The following is a 17548-nucleotide window of genomic DNA, read 5'->3' as shown; positions in this document are numbered from 1 at the left end:
CTTTTTGAGCAGAAAATAATGATATCAGCATTTCTGGTTATTAATATGCATAAGCCTATTAAGTGTTGTAGTGTCAGAGGATCAGATTCAAATTGGGAGTGTCGTAGCCCAGAGGTCGGCAACCCTGGTCCTGGAGAGCTGCAGGGTGTGCTGGTTTTTGTTTTCACCTTAAAATCAGTAACTGATTCAGACCCAAGAAACAACAAGGTGAGGCGAGTTAAGTGTTTCATTAACTGCTTTCATTGATCAATTGAGTGCACAGAAAGTTTGATCTCTCCATAAAGTAATAGCAGACAAACTCTAAAGCAGTTTTCAAACTAGGCCACATTTCTTTCCAGTTTTGAGAGATTAGATATCAGAGACTAAATATATAACTAGTTTCTGATAACAACCAGTGTTATATTTCACACTGATGTTTTTGTTCTGCATTCCATTGTGGCAGTCTAATACTAGCACGAGTGCATCTTAAAATGGAAAGGACATTAAATACACTTGTTAGTTATGAATATACTGCTTTGAGCCCTAATTATTACATAGATGTACTAACCTCACTTGGGTGTTCATGTTATAGATACTACAGTCCCCTCCAAAGGAATTGGAACAGCAAGGCCAATTCCTCTGTTTTTGTAATACACTCCTGATTGCATGGAGTACAAGAATAAAAATGTTTGTTTGAACTCCTCCGTCGTAGTAGACTGTTTCTCAGACCTTGCCAGCACTCCATCTATGCATAGCTTGAGGGGCCAGGTGATTAAGGGCTGATACATGGCACAACTCAATGGCTCCACCCCGTGGCTAACTGGGGCTATAGCATGCAGCTCAACAAGTCAAAAGAGAAACTAGTGCACCTGAAAACAACTGACGAAATTAAAAGAGCATGAGTTCCTTACTTGTTTTATGAGTAGGGCTGCCAGTTTGTTTGCACCATGTGACTTGCAGGGATTTAAACTTGTATTTCGATGGTTATCCTCTGAGGGTCCCCATAAGCAATGCAATTGCACAGTCAATTACCTAATTGTTTCTAATTCAGAAATTTTATTTCATATGGGGAGAGTTAAGGTGCTCACAAACCAAATCCGGCCACCGTACACGGTGATGCATAGTACCCAAAATCTGTCCGTTTAATGGTGAGTACTATAGGTGGGTTCCGTCTGATAAATTGCTCCATGGGATGAAAAAAAGGATTTAAAAAAAACTCCCATAAACCATAGATACTTTTGAAGGGAATGAGGTCTGTACTAAGAAGGACGTAGTCTCCCACAGAACATTGTCTGCACCTGATTGGATAGCACTGCTTTCATTCGTTTTATGGCTCACAAAACTAGGATAAAACTATCAAAATAGGTGATGCAGATAAAATATGAATCAAGATTCAGTAGCTGTATTGTTTATTTCTCTCCTCAAATGCTTTCAGAAACATAGTGGATTGTTTAGGAGGAATAAAATAAAGTGTATAAATGGTCCGTTTTGTTTTGCAGAAACAAACAAACGCATTGCTATCCAGTCAGGTGCCGACTGTTCTGCGGTAGATTACGTCCCTCTTCGTATTGATCCCATGGAGCCATCAATCACCCACCTACAATACCACCTATTAAACTGTATCTTGATGCATTAAACAGAAAACTTCGGAGTACGACGCGTCATGTGGTCGCCAAATTTGGTGTGTGAGCACCTTTAGGTTGATTTGCATGGGTGTTTGGGTCCAAGAAATGTGATTTAATTGACTTTGACCATGGAATGATTGTTGGTGCCAGACAGGGTGGTTTGAGTATCTCAGAAACTGCTAATCTCCTGGGACAAACAACAGTCACTTGAGCTTGCAGGGGATGGTGTGAAAAATAAAAAAACATCCAGTGAGCAGCAGTTCTACATGCAGAAATGCATTGTTAATGAGAGAGGTCAGAGAAGGGCTAGACAGGAAGGTGACAGTAACACAAATAACCACGCATTATAACAGCGGTATGCAGAAGAGCATCTCTGAACACACAATGTGTCAAACCTCTAAGTGGATAGGCTACAGCAGCAGATGACTTAATCTAAAAAAAGTCCAATAAAGTGTATGTAATTATATCTAAAACGTAATGCAAATTCAGTGTTCACAACTACAATTCTCTTGGGTTTCCAATTTTTATTTGTTCTGTACAACAAATACTCTCCCCCCCCCACAATCTCTTAAAAGAAAATATGATGTACCATTTTGAGTTCAGGTTTGTTTTCGATCACATACAGATTCATTGTAAGACATTTAAACCAGGGGTGCTGAAATGTATATCTATGTACGCATTTACAGATTTGTTGACACACCCTACTGTATGTCTGAAATTACCATGCAGTCAATGCTCAATCTCATTTCACTTCATTATCTACTATTTAAAAAAAACTGACTCCCAAGTTTTCTAAACCTTAAGAGAGGGTTTCCCTCAATGTCAAATCTCTTTACCCCCAGTGCTTTTCAAAAGTGGATGTCATTGTTCTGGAACCTTACTATATGACAGTACATTACTCTGTTTTCCATCCAAATGAAAACCAAGGGTTGAAATTGGCGAAGTCAGAGAGGCAGTATAGGGAGGGCATGTAAAAAGAGAAAAAAAACTCAAATATTGCTTAAACAATATTAACTGATTCTATGACCTCTTTTCTGTTATAATTTAAATATACAAAGACTTGGCAAATAATAACATGAATATTGCTGCAAGTAACAATGTCTAAGCACTAAGTCTATGTTTATGCCACAGGTCTTGATGCCCAGTTCCGATTTTTGTGCCTGTATCTGATATTTCCACCTGTTTACATCTACTTTGAAAAGTGACCCATATCTGATATGTGTGTTAACATGGTTTACACTTGAAACAGTCCACATACACAAGTGTTTGGCTACTGATACAGGCACAGCCATATCGCCATCTGCAACGGACACAAATGATACATTAAGTCATTAATAAGTCAAGCTGTTACTGTCTGACACACCTTTAGAGTTCTGCAACAGACATTCCCTCTATTTTTGCCTGTAGTAACTCTTCACCCCATAACCTGTGTTCATTCACAGCCCTGAGCCTTCATCCTCCATTTCACTTATTTTAACATTTAACATTATGAGTGCTGGTTGCACACACAGTGTGTTACACATAATTCAAATGTAAAAGAATATAAGAATACTGCATTTGGAATGATGTGCAAATCCAAATGACCGGGGAATTCCAATCCATGTGTTTAGTTGACAGTTGATGCAGATATCAGATTTATTTCCAAATACACGGCCCAAAATGGATCAGAAAATATTGTATGGTACTGTAGCCAAATTCCAGTAGCCATCATCGGGATAGTTAAATCACTGCAATAGCAGATAAATTACACCATTGAAAAAAAAATTTCTATATGAATTTTGATGGTATTCTACTGCAAGTATGTTGTACACTTGACTCTTACCTCTATTCCTTGTTGATGTTTCCTATTGAACCAGAGCTAGCCCTTCTCAGATCATAAACCATGTCAGCCTTATCCTGGATGAAGAGCTGGATCTGGTAAGAGTACAACAGTGTAAGTTTATCTTCTTTGTTTTTGGTCATAATTCAAGTATTCATTGAAACATAATTTTTTACCAAGCAACATGCTTCTTCCATCATTTTCCAACTGTAGGCCTTTCCTTGCATAATTTTCATTGGTTTCGGAGTCCTGCACGGTAGTGCATCAGACGACTGCACATGTCATGCAGTTAAACTGTAGGCACCCAGACAAGCAGGGGCCTTGCTTGGAACCAGTCGAACGAGGATCATCCTGACAACTTCTGAGCTGTCTGACTGAAAACCTGGCCACAACTGGTACTGGCAATGTCTGGATTAAAACTTGTTTCAGCTCTACTTACCTGTTCCAGCTGCTGTGCAGTGTCCTCAATGGCTACAGCCTTGTCCTGGCCTGTCTTCCCACCCATCATGTGGAAGAGATTAAGGGTCACCACCTTTATCTGTCCCAGGAGGAGGGTCTCCTTCGCTGCAGTGGACTGGATGTGGTTCCATGTGCTTTCCTGTTTATCCGAAAAAGAAGAGTTTGCTTTCAGACAAGCACGTGTAGCCTATGCCAAATGCAAAGTAGGACTAAGCAAGGCTAAAAAATTGGAGTGAAATGGCTTGGTGCCACTGTTTACAGAAAGTTTCATCAGTGTGGCCTGTAGCGTAGTGGTTAAGGTAATTGACTGGGACACGCAAGGTTGGTGGTTCTAATCCCGGTGTAGCCACAATAAAATCCGTACAGCCGTTGGGCCCTTGAGCAAGGCCTTTAACCCTGCATTGCTCCAGGGGAGGATTGTCTCCTGATTAGTCTAATCAACTGTACGTCGCTCTGGATAAGAGCGTCTGCCAAATGCCAATAATGTAATGTAATGGATGCTCACGTCGTTATCGTTATAGTTACTGTTAGTTATAGTTCATGGTGTGGATGGGCCTTAACTGTAATCAGGAAATGGTGTGAACAGAACCTGCAACTCTCTTCCATGCTCCTATATATGGATTGATTATGAATCATGGGAAGGGGCTTGTGCGGTTGGGACAGCGGCTGGTTGCTGGGGGAGGGTGTACCCATTTGAAAGCCAGCATCCGCGTGCGGTCTAGCTGGGTCTGTAAAGCTGACAGCTGGTTATTGCGATGCAGGACAAGATTGCTCTGCTCCTCAACAAAATGGCGCAGCTCCATCCGCAGGGCTTCCCTGCGCTCCTGCCCCTCACTCTCCTTCTCCAGCAGCTGGTCCCGCGTGATCAGCAAGGTGTCCGTGCGACCCAGGAGCTCCCGGGCTTCCTCAAACTGCGGGCCAAAGCAGAGCGACCAAAGAGGCAGCATTAATGTGCAGGGTTAAACCTGAAGTTCTGGGTTAAAACTTGAATGGGTTTAAGAACAGGAATACATTTTCCATCTGTGAATAAACTGTAATAAATAAAGATAATTGTAATAAAACCATTTACAGGGTTAAGGTGCAAATTATCAGCATTTATTAAAATATTGCAATCGGAGATCGCATTACCAAGATCACAATTTGTCTGAAGGACTAATTCGTCATTAATTTACTAGCTAAGCACATCCGCAGAAATTGGGTGGATTTGGGTGGATCACATCAGAGTGCCAACCAGGTCAGACCTGAGTAAGGTGATGTTAAGTCAATCATACTGCGTTATGTTGATATCAGTAATTTGTTTTACCAATGCATAATATTCCGATGAGTCCACCATATGTACTGCCCCCATAAATATACATATTATGTGTTATTATTATTATCATTAGTATTAATAATAATAATAATAATACAATATTACTTTGGGATTAGACCCATGTACCTTTAACCACATTTCTGTTCACCACCTGTATCCTATATCCAGTTTTTGCTGGCTATAACAGTGTGTCTGAAAAGAAAAAAAACTCCCACTGTAACTTTGTTTCCCACAGTAACAGTGCTTTTGTATTATTGTACCAGAACAGGCAAAGCAGAAGAGAGATTCTCTTAAGAATATTTGGCAAAATAAATATTCCTAAATATCGTCACCTTCTTGGATTTCTTAATGACTTTCTCTAAGAACTCCCAGTAGATGGCATTCCTCTGCACCCTTTCCTCCAGCACGTCTTTCCTGGCCTGCAGGATGGTGATCTCCTTTTCCAGACGCTCTATCTCCAGCTCCTTCTGCCGCACCAGCTCCTTATCAGCGCTTGCGTTTTTCTTGGCTCGACTGCACTTTGATTCATTCTCCTACAAATGGTAAAAGTGACATATTTCCTGTCAGAGGCTGACATAGAAACATGAGCACATGTCTTCATTAGCAGTAGATGAGACTAATGCATGGTCATCATCTTTTGACCTTTACAGTAGCAGACTTGCTTCAAGTTCCAAAAGCAAAGCACAACAAGAGCGGAGAGGCTTCTTTCTGTTTTTATGTGCCTAAGATATGGAACTATATACTTTATAGTTCCATATCTTATAGATTAGCCTATATGCTGTGAACCTGTTTTCATATTATACAATGTTTTGGTACAGAGTGACGACCCGTCAACTGTATATTTGGAAACCCGAATTTAAGGACTATAAACACAGACAGAGGGTGAGTCAACATGTCAGTGAGATTTTTTTTTTTCATTCCAATATGACAATAAATAATGTGGTAGTTAACATGAACTCATGATGTACAAATACATTAACAAAGCTGTACAGATTAACTTCCAAGTAGTAGTTAGTTTTTACATTAATGGCATTTGGCAGATGCTCTTATCCAGAGCGACGTACAGTTGATTAGACTAAGCAGGAGACAATCCTCCCCTGGAGCAATGCAGGGTTAAGGGCCCAACGGCTGTGCAGATCTTATTGTGGCTACACCGGGCATCGAACCACTGACCTAGCGGGTCAAAGTCATGTACCTTAACCACTACGCTACAGGCCGCCCAGTAGTAGTTAACAACTACATTCCTGCCAATTCATAGAACCGTATTGTAGCATTATAATAATACACAAATGCTGCATGATTGCACACTCTACATCATTCAGTCTGTGAATTAGAAAGGGGTGCAGGTTAACTTTCAGCCACTGGTGTTGGGATTCACACCTACTTTGACAAATGTGTCGAATTTAGTCAGCTGCTCTTTCATTTGCTCCTTTTGTTCTATCAGGTCGTCCTTGCGCTGCTGAACACTCTCCATTCTCATTTGGAACTCCTAAAGAACACAACAGGCACTGGCATGACATTTAATTTAATTACTGACACTGCGTTAGGATTACGACACTGCGGTCACGCCATCCGCACTGCGAAAAACGGTGGTCAAACTGTCCGCAATTCAAATTCTGCCGCGCATCTCCATTGGTAATTGCAGAGGTTCTATCGTTGTCTGCCTTGTATCAGCACAACTGCAGCCACAAACACTAGCCAGTCTAGCAATGTCACGCATAAAATCAGTGTGTGCTAATGGGTTTTTATTTCCTGGTATTTACACCTAGATGTGTCAAAATACTTGGAAAATATCCCCTTTGGCATCAGACCACCCAATTTTTAGGTGAGCAAAAGTGGTAAAGGGGTTAAAGGGAGGTAAATCGGATGTATCGGTAACGATACTTATGGAATTTAAAAAATCGCCATGCAGTGAACTGAATGACCATTTTTGAGTATTCAAGGCTACTGTTTCATGTTTCCAGATGAACAAAATAACCAAACGGTATCATTTGGAGTACTGAATGAGGGAGTAGTAGAGTTTTCAGCTGTATATTGTTTTTCGAAGTGCGGATGGCGCGATCGTAGTGATTATGACGATGCAAGTATAATTAAAGTATAAGCTCAGTTTACTTCCCCAGAATCCCCACAAGCTATTTATCCGAGCATTGTTTAATATTGGGTAATATAACAGCAATTATGGCATACGTCTCGGCAGAAAAGTTTGAATCCATTTACTGGGGTTAAAATAACTATATTTTAGTAGGGGAGCAGTGTGCAGTTTTAATTTTGAGAACCTCCTTCTGTGCTGCGAGTGCTTGTTCCACATCCTTCATCTCATTCTTCTTCTCCAACAGTCGAGTTGCCCCCGTCACGTGCACTTCAACCGGCACTGGCAGACTTCACAATATTACAGAGTAAAAACAATTAAACAAGCTATTTAAAAAAAAACTGCGTGTATCCACGAACGTCTTTCAGCTTTCAGTGGTGCGAAGCAATTCCGACATTGGAAAGTTTTGTATTTTAGGTCACTTACAACAATAACTAGCAAACATTTGCGAAGGAATTTAGATTCTCTGTAGACGAAATTGTTGGCTATAGACTAACAGGGGAAACATTCACACTCACATTGTCAGTTGTTCTTCATAGAACGTTCGGAAGTAATCCTTTAAATCCAAAGTCATTTTCTATGGGCGGTTTGCTTCAAACTACCTGACAATAATTTGGTAGCTTTGCTTCCAACGACAGCGTCCGTTCCGTACTCGGTTCTTGTTACCAAGGTAACAAACAAAGCGTCTTGTATCTGTCTCAATGACGCCCCTGTTGGCAGCCTATTCGTTGATCAGTATGGGCTTCAAAATGACAATGCAGCCGAAATCACTTGTCATGTGCTTACTCATTCTTGTACTCGTTGCACACGCTGTTCATTAAAAGCACTCATTCAAAAACTCATTCAGCTAGGCTACATAATGAACCACGTAAATCATGTAAAGCATTTCTATACATTTGCCCTGCATTTTTTTTAACCACAAGGTAGGCATACAAATGTAAAACTTCTTTGGTCACTACAATATTTATATAGTGTGACAACCAACCCTGTGCGTTTGATTGGCCAGCCAACTCACCTGACCTGATCCCCATAGAGAATCTATGGGGTATTTTCAAGAGGAAGATGAGAGACACCAGACCTAACAATACAAACGAGCTGAAGGCCGCTATCAAAGCAACCTGGGCTTCCATAGCACCTCAGCAGGGCCACAGGCTGATTGCCTCCATGCCACGCCACATTGATGCAGTAATTCATGCAAAAGGAGCCCAGACCAAGTATTAAGTGCATAAATGAACATACCTTTCAGAAGGTCGACACTTCTGTATTATAAATCCTTTTTTTGATTGGTCTTATGTAATATTATAATATTTTGAGATACTGGTTTTTGTGAGCTGTAAGCCATAATCATCAAGGTTAAAACAAAAAAAGGCTTGAAATATTTCACTTTATGTGTAATGAATCTAGAATATATGAAAATGCCACTTTTTGAATTAAATAACAGAAAACCTTTTCCACGATATTCACATTTTTTTAAATGCATCTGTATACATACTATTACCTGAGACTTAAAGGAGCACTGTCACGCTTTTTTCAATTGAGATTATTTGGAGGAAATGCTTAAATTCTGTAGGCATTTTTAAAATAACTGTCAGTGTAGCCGTTTCCTAAACTTCAAACACGTCACTGGACACAAACATAGTTTATGGGCGGCCACCCATCCAGGTGATCACATGACACTCCCACGAAAATACAGTAACGTATTAAGATCGTAAGAAACTTTAAAAAAACAACAGTTCTGCAGACAGAAATGCCTTGTTAATGAGAGACGTCTAATAAATACCTGTGGACTTTCGGTTCTGAACTGAATTTTGGTGTCCTCGTTCATATTTGGACAGGTTTTGAATGTCAATGGATGTGCTATCAGAAAGGATAGGAACAAGCAGGGCCTTGGGTTGACGTGCACTAATCTGGCAGCAACAGTTTCCCCAAATCCCGATAAAGCACTTGATCATATTGCCCTTTTCCCAGGCTGCTGTGCTTCAGGAATCCAGCAGCTCTGAAGTAACTCAGCCCCCAGAAGGGCACCATATCTCTGTCTTGTGGTGTACACAGCATCCACTTCAGATAACCCCAGCAAGGAATCAGACTGAGGCCTGCCACTGTGCTTACAGCACAGCTTTCCAGCAGGCCCAGGGCTGTGACTACTCTAAAGCCTATTACATACTCCACACAATGATGCACAGAGCAACGCAGGGGGCGTTTCTCACATCCTTGCATAGTGAAATGCATCGTCCAAATCAGCAATTTGATCTTTATGCAAGCATCAATGCTGCATGCCTGAGAACATGACCTGAAAATGTTCACATGGGTCCAGCTGCACAAAACTGTCACCAATCTGATAGATGCATTCATGTGAAACCTGACCAATGCAAAGCGCTAATACATGCACTCACTGAGCACTTTATTAGGAACACCTGTACAATCATGCAGATATGGATCAGGAACTTCAGTTAGTGTTCACATCAACCATCATACAAAAATGTGATCTAAGTTACTTTGAATGTGGAAATGTGTTTGTGCCAGACAGGGTGGTTTGAATGTCTCAGAGACTGCTGATCTCTTGGGATTTTCACGCACAACAGTCTCTAGAGTTTGCAGAGAATGATGCAAAGGAGAATGGCCATATTTGTTAAAGCTGACAAGAAGGTGACAGTAACGCAAGTAACCACGCATTACAGTAGTGGTATGCAAAGGAACATCTCTGAACACACAATGCGTCAAACCTCCAAGTAGATAAGCTACAGCAGCAGAAGACTTGATAAGTCTAAAAAATAAGTCAAATGAAGACCTAATAAAGTGCTCACTGAGATGCTGGTACTTACAGATGCTGTTCAGGCAGTGATGTGTCAGAATTACCTTAATTGAGTTTCCATCATCAGACCTTAATTTGTCTCAAGCTGGAATAGTTCAACGCTATGCTGTAATTATCATATTATAGGCATTTTTGTAATATTTGGAATAATAAGCATTGTACATGTTTACAATTAACATTTTTACAATTTACAATTACAAGTTGGCAAAAGACCCTGATCTAGCACCAGAAGTTAATTTACCTTTTCCATGCAAATATGCACGTGCAAACTGTAATATTATTGTATTAGATTGAGATTAGTCGTTGATTAAACTAGTATGCGAGTCCACCACAAGGTGGCATGGGAGAGCACGGAATATGCTACATTCTTTCCAAATGTCCAGTGTGTACATCCACTTCAAACTGATTTTTGTTTGAAGATTGATCCTTGCTGGCTCAATACAGCAACAGGGATCCACTGTAGCATGAGCTGCTTCCGCTGTTAATTAAAGGCAGTTTTTCTTTCCTAGCCTCTTATAGTTAATCTGTGTTCCCAGCACAGTGCCATACAGTATCTCCCTGTATGTTCCCATACCCCCTCCAAACCCCCTAAACCCCCTTTCGAGCGTCACGACCTCAGATCCAACACACCTCTCCTCATGACCCCCCGGAAATGTGACCTATGACCCCTCCACAGCTTGTTGCCTCAGAGTTGATTGGACAGCTACCAGAGCGAATGGCTTCCATTGTGATATTGACGATGGATGTGCAAAGTGATGGGGAGGCTGGATGGAAATGGATGGTTGGGGGATTCTGAGACTTTACAATGGTCACTATAATGAAAAATAGAAAATTATTATTATTATTATTATTATTATTCGTTTTTAGTTGTGTTATAGTACATATATATTTTAGAGAAAACAGAAACTGTAACATTGGTTAAAGCAGCAGAGCTAGCAGTATTATTGTATTATTGTCATAAATGTTGATTCTACCATTTAGCAAGGGCTTTAACCAGACTTAAAAAATGAGACATAAGATAATAAAGAAACTCCTGGAATCATTTAAATTTAATTTACATAAAAAAATAAAATTTTACTGATTAAAAGGGTGAATGAAAAGTAGAATAAAAAGACAAAAGTAATACTTAGTGTGCCTTAGAACATTGATTCTGTGAATACTTTTTTCCTATTCATTATAAACATACATATTGCTTATAATTGCTAGCCCTCATATTGAACAGCCTGTCACTGTCCTTATTAATTCAAGCTCTTTATCTCCCCAGTCCCCTCTGCTGATGGTATAGAATGATGCCCCCACAAATATTGGAAAAATGTTAAAATATAATATTCATATTAATAACAAATGTATTTTCAAATATATGTACATTATATATTAGAATTTGTATTACTGCCACTCATTCATATGTTTCAGAAGTATGTTTTCACAATAGAGGCAATGCAATATTTTTTTTACCATAGCTTCACTCACACTGCTAATGGCAGTGTTCTCTATAACCAGCATTGCATTGTTGCATCCGTGGTGATCACTCAAGGGCTGCTCCACAGGGTGAATACCCAGGCTATCTTAACTTCTAGTCAATGCTTCAAGCTATCATTTTAATATTCTCTGCTACATTTATGTACATTACAGTAATACACTTCTTGTTTATGTGCTACTTGTTGCATCCTATGATTTGTTGTTCTTAGTCAATGTATGTATTATCTTTATTTATTATCTGTACAGCTGCTTTCAGCTTATTAACAATCACTTACATATTATCCAGTAAATACCTAATATATGGACATGTACTAAAAATATAGTAATTAAATTCTGAGACAACGTTTTTACATATAAGCCAACAGTATTCCTTTTTTAAGTATACTGCACTATATCTAATCTATTTTCATAAAGAAAGGAACTTGAATCCCTTCTTATGCCATTCCTACTGTCAAAGCCATACAGAGTAGTATGCCTGGAGGCTCTGTGGTCTCCTAGAGTTTTATTTCATTTGAATTAAATCTTGGTGTGTTCTGCTGAATGTTTGCAGTAGGAGGAATTTGTTTCTTAACTGTCCAAAAAGTCTTGTGCAGTCTATACTGCACATCCTGTCAGCATGTTATAGTTAGTAATAGTTATAGTTAATGGGCCAGTTTCATGGACAAAGATTAGGCTTCAGCCTGGAATAACTTCCGCTTCATATGGAGAATCTTCAATCAAAATAGAATTTAGTCTAAGATTAGGTTTAATCAGTGTTAACAAAACTGACACAATATGTTTTTTACAAAATACATGTACTTGTATGTCATCAGAAAGGTGGCTCCCCTATACTGAGGCTAAACAGACTGTATTCAGAAGGCACAGTTTAAAAAACACCTTGACACTTCTCACCATTGATGGGGAAGGCAAACTTAGAAGATGGATAAATGCTTCAGTAATGTAACAAAATCGCACCTGTATGTGTGATAATTGCTATTGCTAGAAATCAATCTGAACTGTACCACCTTTCATTGTTTTGTGCCGTAGAGAAGCATTTTACACTCATGAAATGAAAGCCAAATATGTACACTCAGGCAGTACATTAGGCACCTGGATATCAAAATGAGAACATGAATGAAATTACATAACGAATGAGACATATACTGTATATGCATATGACAACAAAATTTGACATTATTTGGCTATTTTTAATCGATATAGCATTTCAGAAATGCAAGAAGATAGAAAGTGGCTTTTCAGGACAGGAAACATTTGGTGGAACTCTACTAAAACTAGGAAAGGAGAAGTCCTGAATTTCACACACACCAATGGGGTAACCTGGTAGCATGCATTGTCAGTGACATTCTGGCAAGGAGCCAGCGCATTTATTTCTGGAGACTCAGGTGGCTGCACTATGAAGGGCAAGGCCTTATAAAGACGTCCTTCTGAATGGGGTGGAAGTGGGGGCTATCAGCCAGATTGTTGCACTTCACAAGGCCAACTCGTTTGTATCTAGTCAGCACCTTGCACCCCTCTTACGCTGCCAAGCAAATCTCCCTAATCCAACCACTGGCTGCTCGATAACACACTCTGCACACATGGGATTCCACTGAAGAGCACGAAATGAGCACCCCATTTTTTGTATCAGAATTAAACGGTGTATTTTTGGCCTGACCACTTCAATCTTGGACTGTTGCTCCATCTTGATGGGACGTTAATGCCGGAGTACTTACAGTGAGCTGCTGCGGGTGTTAAGGGTTTTTTAATTCAGACCCATTATCATTAAACTGAGAGCACAGTAAGATAAAATACCAGCCGGCCGCTTTGTTTTAATCTAAAGGATATTTTATATATCTCCTGATAGCTACATGACAACTGATTTGTTGTGCTGTTGCAGCTTAACCTGGAAAATTGTCCAGTAAATTATGGCACTGCTGGTTCATTTTAAATACAATAAATCAAGCTCCATGCAGCCATCAGCCAGTGAGGTGTGTGTTTACATTTTCACTACCATTCAAACTAAACCGAGTATTACTCTTTTGTCATAATGTATTATTGGTATCTGGCACTCTGTAAGAAAATTACTGTTATTTTTCCTTTTATGAGCCAGTCATTCATCATAAACCTTTGCGAGATGATCTTCCATTTAACCCAGGGTTTGTGTACACGTTCCTGTAAAGTGTTCAGCCTGTTTTTGACATTCATTCTGAACCTTTCACCCAGCCTCTTACACAGACGTGAGAATTGCCCTTTTTTCCCCTTTTATTCTTGTATTTTGCTGAATGTTTGTAAAGGATTTCAATTTTAGCCCTCTCTTTAGCGTTTCATCTCTGTGGCCAGACACTTCATTCATCATATTCAGAGGCAGCAATGTGCTGGATATGAAAAGAATTCCAGCTCCCCCCCCCCAACGCTTCCTTTCTCTTTCTTCAAATTTGCCATAAAGGGTTAAAATTATCCAATAATAAGGTGACTTAAAGTATAACTGTGGATATTGGTGACTGCAACCACTAGGCTCTGCAACCTCAGCCATTAATTAAGATGGAGAGTTTATGAATGCATAATTTTTGACTTGATGTCTGCATTTATTAATGTATGCATGTATCTGTGATTATCGCAAAACTTATAAAAAGGAACAGCGGTGCGCACATGGATGCTTTGGCAGAGACCTGCAGGCAGTTACCGAAAGCATTTTTGTAGTGTCTTTGATCTTAATCCCCTTATAGTCTCGTCCTGACCCTGGTGGGGTGTATTTAGACAGCTCTAAAACAGGCCACAGCTGACTGGGGCCGAGCAAGGCCACCAAGCAGGCCTAAACACTTGGCCCACGCTGTTTATGTTCCCACTTTTACAGATTTACAGGAGATTTACACTCATTTTTCTGGCTGTGGTCATGTTGCTTGGGTTATAAGGAGCGATTGTATACTCCTCTGATAAAAAGCTTGCTTGAAATTTCCATACAAGAAGCATATATGTAGCACATAAATTATGTCCTGCGCGCACCTACTCACCCTGTATTTTTCCAAGCTATTTATTTAACAATATACACCACCTATTGCTTTAGACTTAAATATAAAACCAATTTGAAAAGACTATGACTTCCCTTGTTTTCTGAAAACTTGTTTTATGGGAAACACATATTTAACCAAATGACATGAACATCAGTTTCCAGTCATTATCAGTGTTGGAAGTTTTATTAAATATTCATGAGCTCTGAGCTAAAACATTTACCAAAAATGTATGAGCTCTGAGCTAAAACATCTTTTTGTTGCCATAGGGTGGCGCTACAATCTTTGATGTGACTCCAATGGCTTTCAAAAGAAAATAAATTATTTTTAGGCATGTATAATCTTTGTTTCAAAAAGCAAAAGCTAAAAGTGAAAATACTGCGAATGAGGTAATACACTTTGACTCATTTCAAGAGGTAAGAACACTTTGCTTGTCAAACAAATAAGCTATTTTCTACTTGAGAGAAAAAAATATTTTTTCAAGACTAAAACGTCACAATCTGGAATGGCCAACTGTATGGTTATACAAAATGACAATATTGATTATACTAAATTACTTTTCTTTTTTAAACAAATTTCACATTCAAATTGTACTTTTATTAAGTTGTGACCATTCAACTGAAATATACAATAAGCATGCATGAAAAAATAAAGGTTTTGGCAGCTGGATGGCCCATTCACCTTCTGTTTGGCACCATGCTGTGGTGCATAATCTGTCACACATCAATGAGCATCATGGCCTCAGATCAAATCTGGGCTGACTGTGTCTGGTAGCGCTGTAGGGTGACACGCAATTGTTATTTAGGGATCCACGTGTCATCACTCTCAGGGGACCCCCACTGCTGGTTGTAAGACTGCATGTCAATGCCAGATATGAAAGGTTCTCCTCTGACCCTGCTCTATGTGAGCGTCGCTGCAGGCTGGGATGTGAAAAGAAGTTGCTGTTGCACACCACATGTTTCAGAGGAAAACCACGCATGTCTCAGTCCTCCCACATTGGCAAGGTGCTTACGCGTGGAACGTAGCTACCATTGCAAACAGTTGGCCATTCCAGATTATGACATTTCAGGAATTTGGCATATACAGAAAAATAAGAAGTAGAATAAAGGTTTTTCACTGACTGATTGGGCCTCATTCACAAAGCTTCTTAAATTATTCTTACTTTTGTTCTTGTGCAGACCTTGGATTTTGTCCGTATCCTAGGCGTATCAGTGATGACTCATGAATGGCAATTGTTCGTAAATTCAATGAGCATGCCCATCCATGTTAATTTGCATTAGGAAACACCCAAGAAATCGCAGAAAAGGCATGCCGCCTTCAGGGTTGTGTGCAAACATCAGCCACTCATAGTCCTCCGCAAATGTATCTGAATCTCATATGCACTGTCCCTAAAGACATGCTGTCTCCCCATTAGCCAAGTAATCCAAATGCCACAAACACGCCCCTGTTAAGTGTTTGGCCGCACACTTGTGGGTCTTTATATCACTATCAATCATCATAAATCACTTTTATCAATAAACAAAATTAATTACATACGCTCCCCAAATGGTCATTATCCTAAAATAAAAAGACCATAAGTACTCTGATGCGGCCTGGGGAAACACCGGCTCTTCTTCTTTGGAGGTTGCTACCGGCCACGTCACACGTCCTCATATCAGCAGCTGATGTCATCTTCACAGGACAGAGCCAGGAATCCCCACCAGGGTAATCATCGGATAATCATCCAGAATCTGGACCTCAGACCTGTGCAAATGTCCCAGCCTTCCAAGCCCAGCCCAGCTGGCCCAAACAGCCACCTGCCCTGGACAAAAGCGGCACCACCCTGCACTGACCAGGCTTACTTTCAACAATCGCACTTGTTCCTCACTGAAAATTCCCCCCTTTAATGTATTACTGTTCCTCCACTCGTCTGTGCCCTGCCTCTGTGACTGTGGGTGTCTGCCCACATCACACTAGTGGAAATTTGCGGGCACTGGCATAGGCGTATATTGCGGGAAAAATAAATAATAATAATAATAATAATTGACTTAACTTAACTGGAACCATGGAGGAGCTGCTGAGGCCTATGGTAGAATTTAACCTGGAACAGCTCCAAGTTGGTAGGGAAGCAGGTAGCATGCCTGGCGGAGGCCATATGCCCCTGGGCAGGATCCCAACATTCCCACTCCCCCGGGTCCACCCGAGACCTCCTCACCAAGATGACAGCTGACGATGACGTTGAGGTGTACCCCCGCACCTTCGAACGAGTCGCAGAGTGAGCGATGTGGGCTCAGACAGAGTGGGTCAGCCTGCTTGCTCCCTACCTAACCAGTGAGGCCCAACAAGCTTATTATGGGTAGAAACAACCCAGGAGATGCTGTGGGCGGGCGGACAAACCCCACGGTTTAAATTGTAAGTATAAAGTATAATTTATACAATTAAATAAAACAATGAATTTGATCAATTATTTTTGCCTGTGCAATAAAAAGGTGTAGTTTAATGTCTTTGTTTGTTTTTTATTTTAATAGAGATGCTAACCGTTTCCACATCTGTATCAGCAAAATCTAAATGATACCCATGCTCACACTTCATGCTACACTGCATTTTTACCACTTAACGTAACTTAAGACATACTTTTGTTTGATGCATCAAAACATCCTCTCTTTCATAAGTGATAGCCCTTCCCTTGTATGGCTGTGCTGTGGGAACAGTGAAACCCATTTGATTTAGCAGGCCTGGAGTCTCATTACACCAGACAGGACATGGGCAGCAGGATGGGCTCCCCCAGAAGTCAGGATGGCTGAACACCAGTACTGCATGGCGCCGAGGGCGCATTGCTACTACCCTGGCCTGACCAGTCTTCATCCCTGGAAACATGATGTGGAAGTGTGTGTTGGGTGAGGGCAGACAGGACGTGACCTGGGAGTCTTGCGTCTGATAGGAGGATGAGCCATCAATCAAACCCCACTGCCCACGGTCCCCTAACTTCAAAAGGGAAGAAGGGATTA

At 40.4% G+C, this 17548-nt stretch overlaps 1 protein-coding gene and 1 long non-coding RNA gene across 2 annotated transcripts; one reads left to right on the top strand and one right to left on the bottom strand.

The window, feature by feature from the left end:
• The first annotated feature begins 1083 nt into the window (after positions 1–1083).
• Positions 1084–4537, top strand: LOC133140721 (uncharacterized). Its single transcript, XR_009710028.1, has 3 exons — positions 1084–1127; positions 3461–3537; positions 3637–4537. It is a non-coding gene; the product is annotated as an uncharacterized LOC133140721 (long non-coding RNA).
• Positions 2169–8010, bottom strand: cfap73 (cilia and flagella associated protein 73). The gene is made up of 8 exons (XM_061260868.1): positions 7802–8010; positions 7471–7573; positions 6579–6683; positions 5527–5727; positions 4572–4793; positions 3863–4021; positions 3427–3518; positions 2169–2904 (listed from the first exon to the last, which is right to left on the bottom strand). The coding sequence occupies exons 1-7, from the start codon at positions 7855–7857 to the stop codon at positions 3429–3431; spliced, it is 936 nt and encodes a 311-aa protein (XP_061116852.1). The 5' UTR covers positions 7858–8010; the 3' UTR covers positions 2169–2904; positions 3427–3428.
• Between the last annotated feature and the right edge of the window lie 9538 nt (positions 8011–17548).

This window comes from Conger conger, chromosome 11 (genome assembly GCF_963514075.1).
Source record: "Conger conger chromosome 11, fConCon1.1, whole genome shotgun sequence".
In the NCBI taxonomy this organism is placed as follows: domain Eukaryota; kingdom Metazoa; phylum Chordata; class Actinopteri; order Anguilliformes; family Congridae; genus Conger; species Conger conger.
The sequence above is the reverse complement of the archived record's forward strand: the minus strand, read 5'-3'. Positions and strand labels throughout refer to the sequence as shown.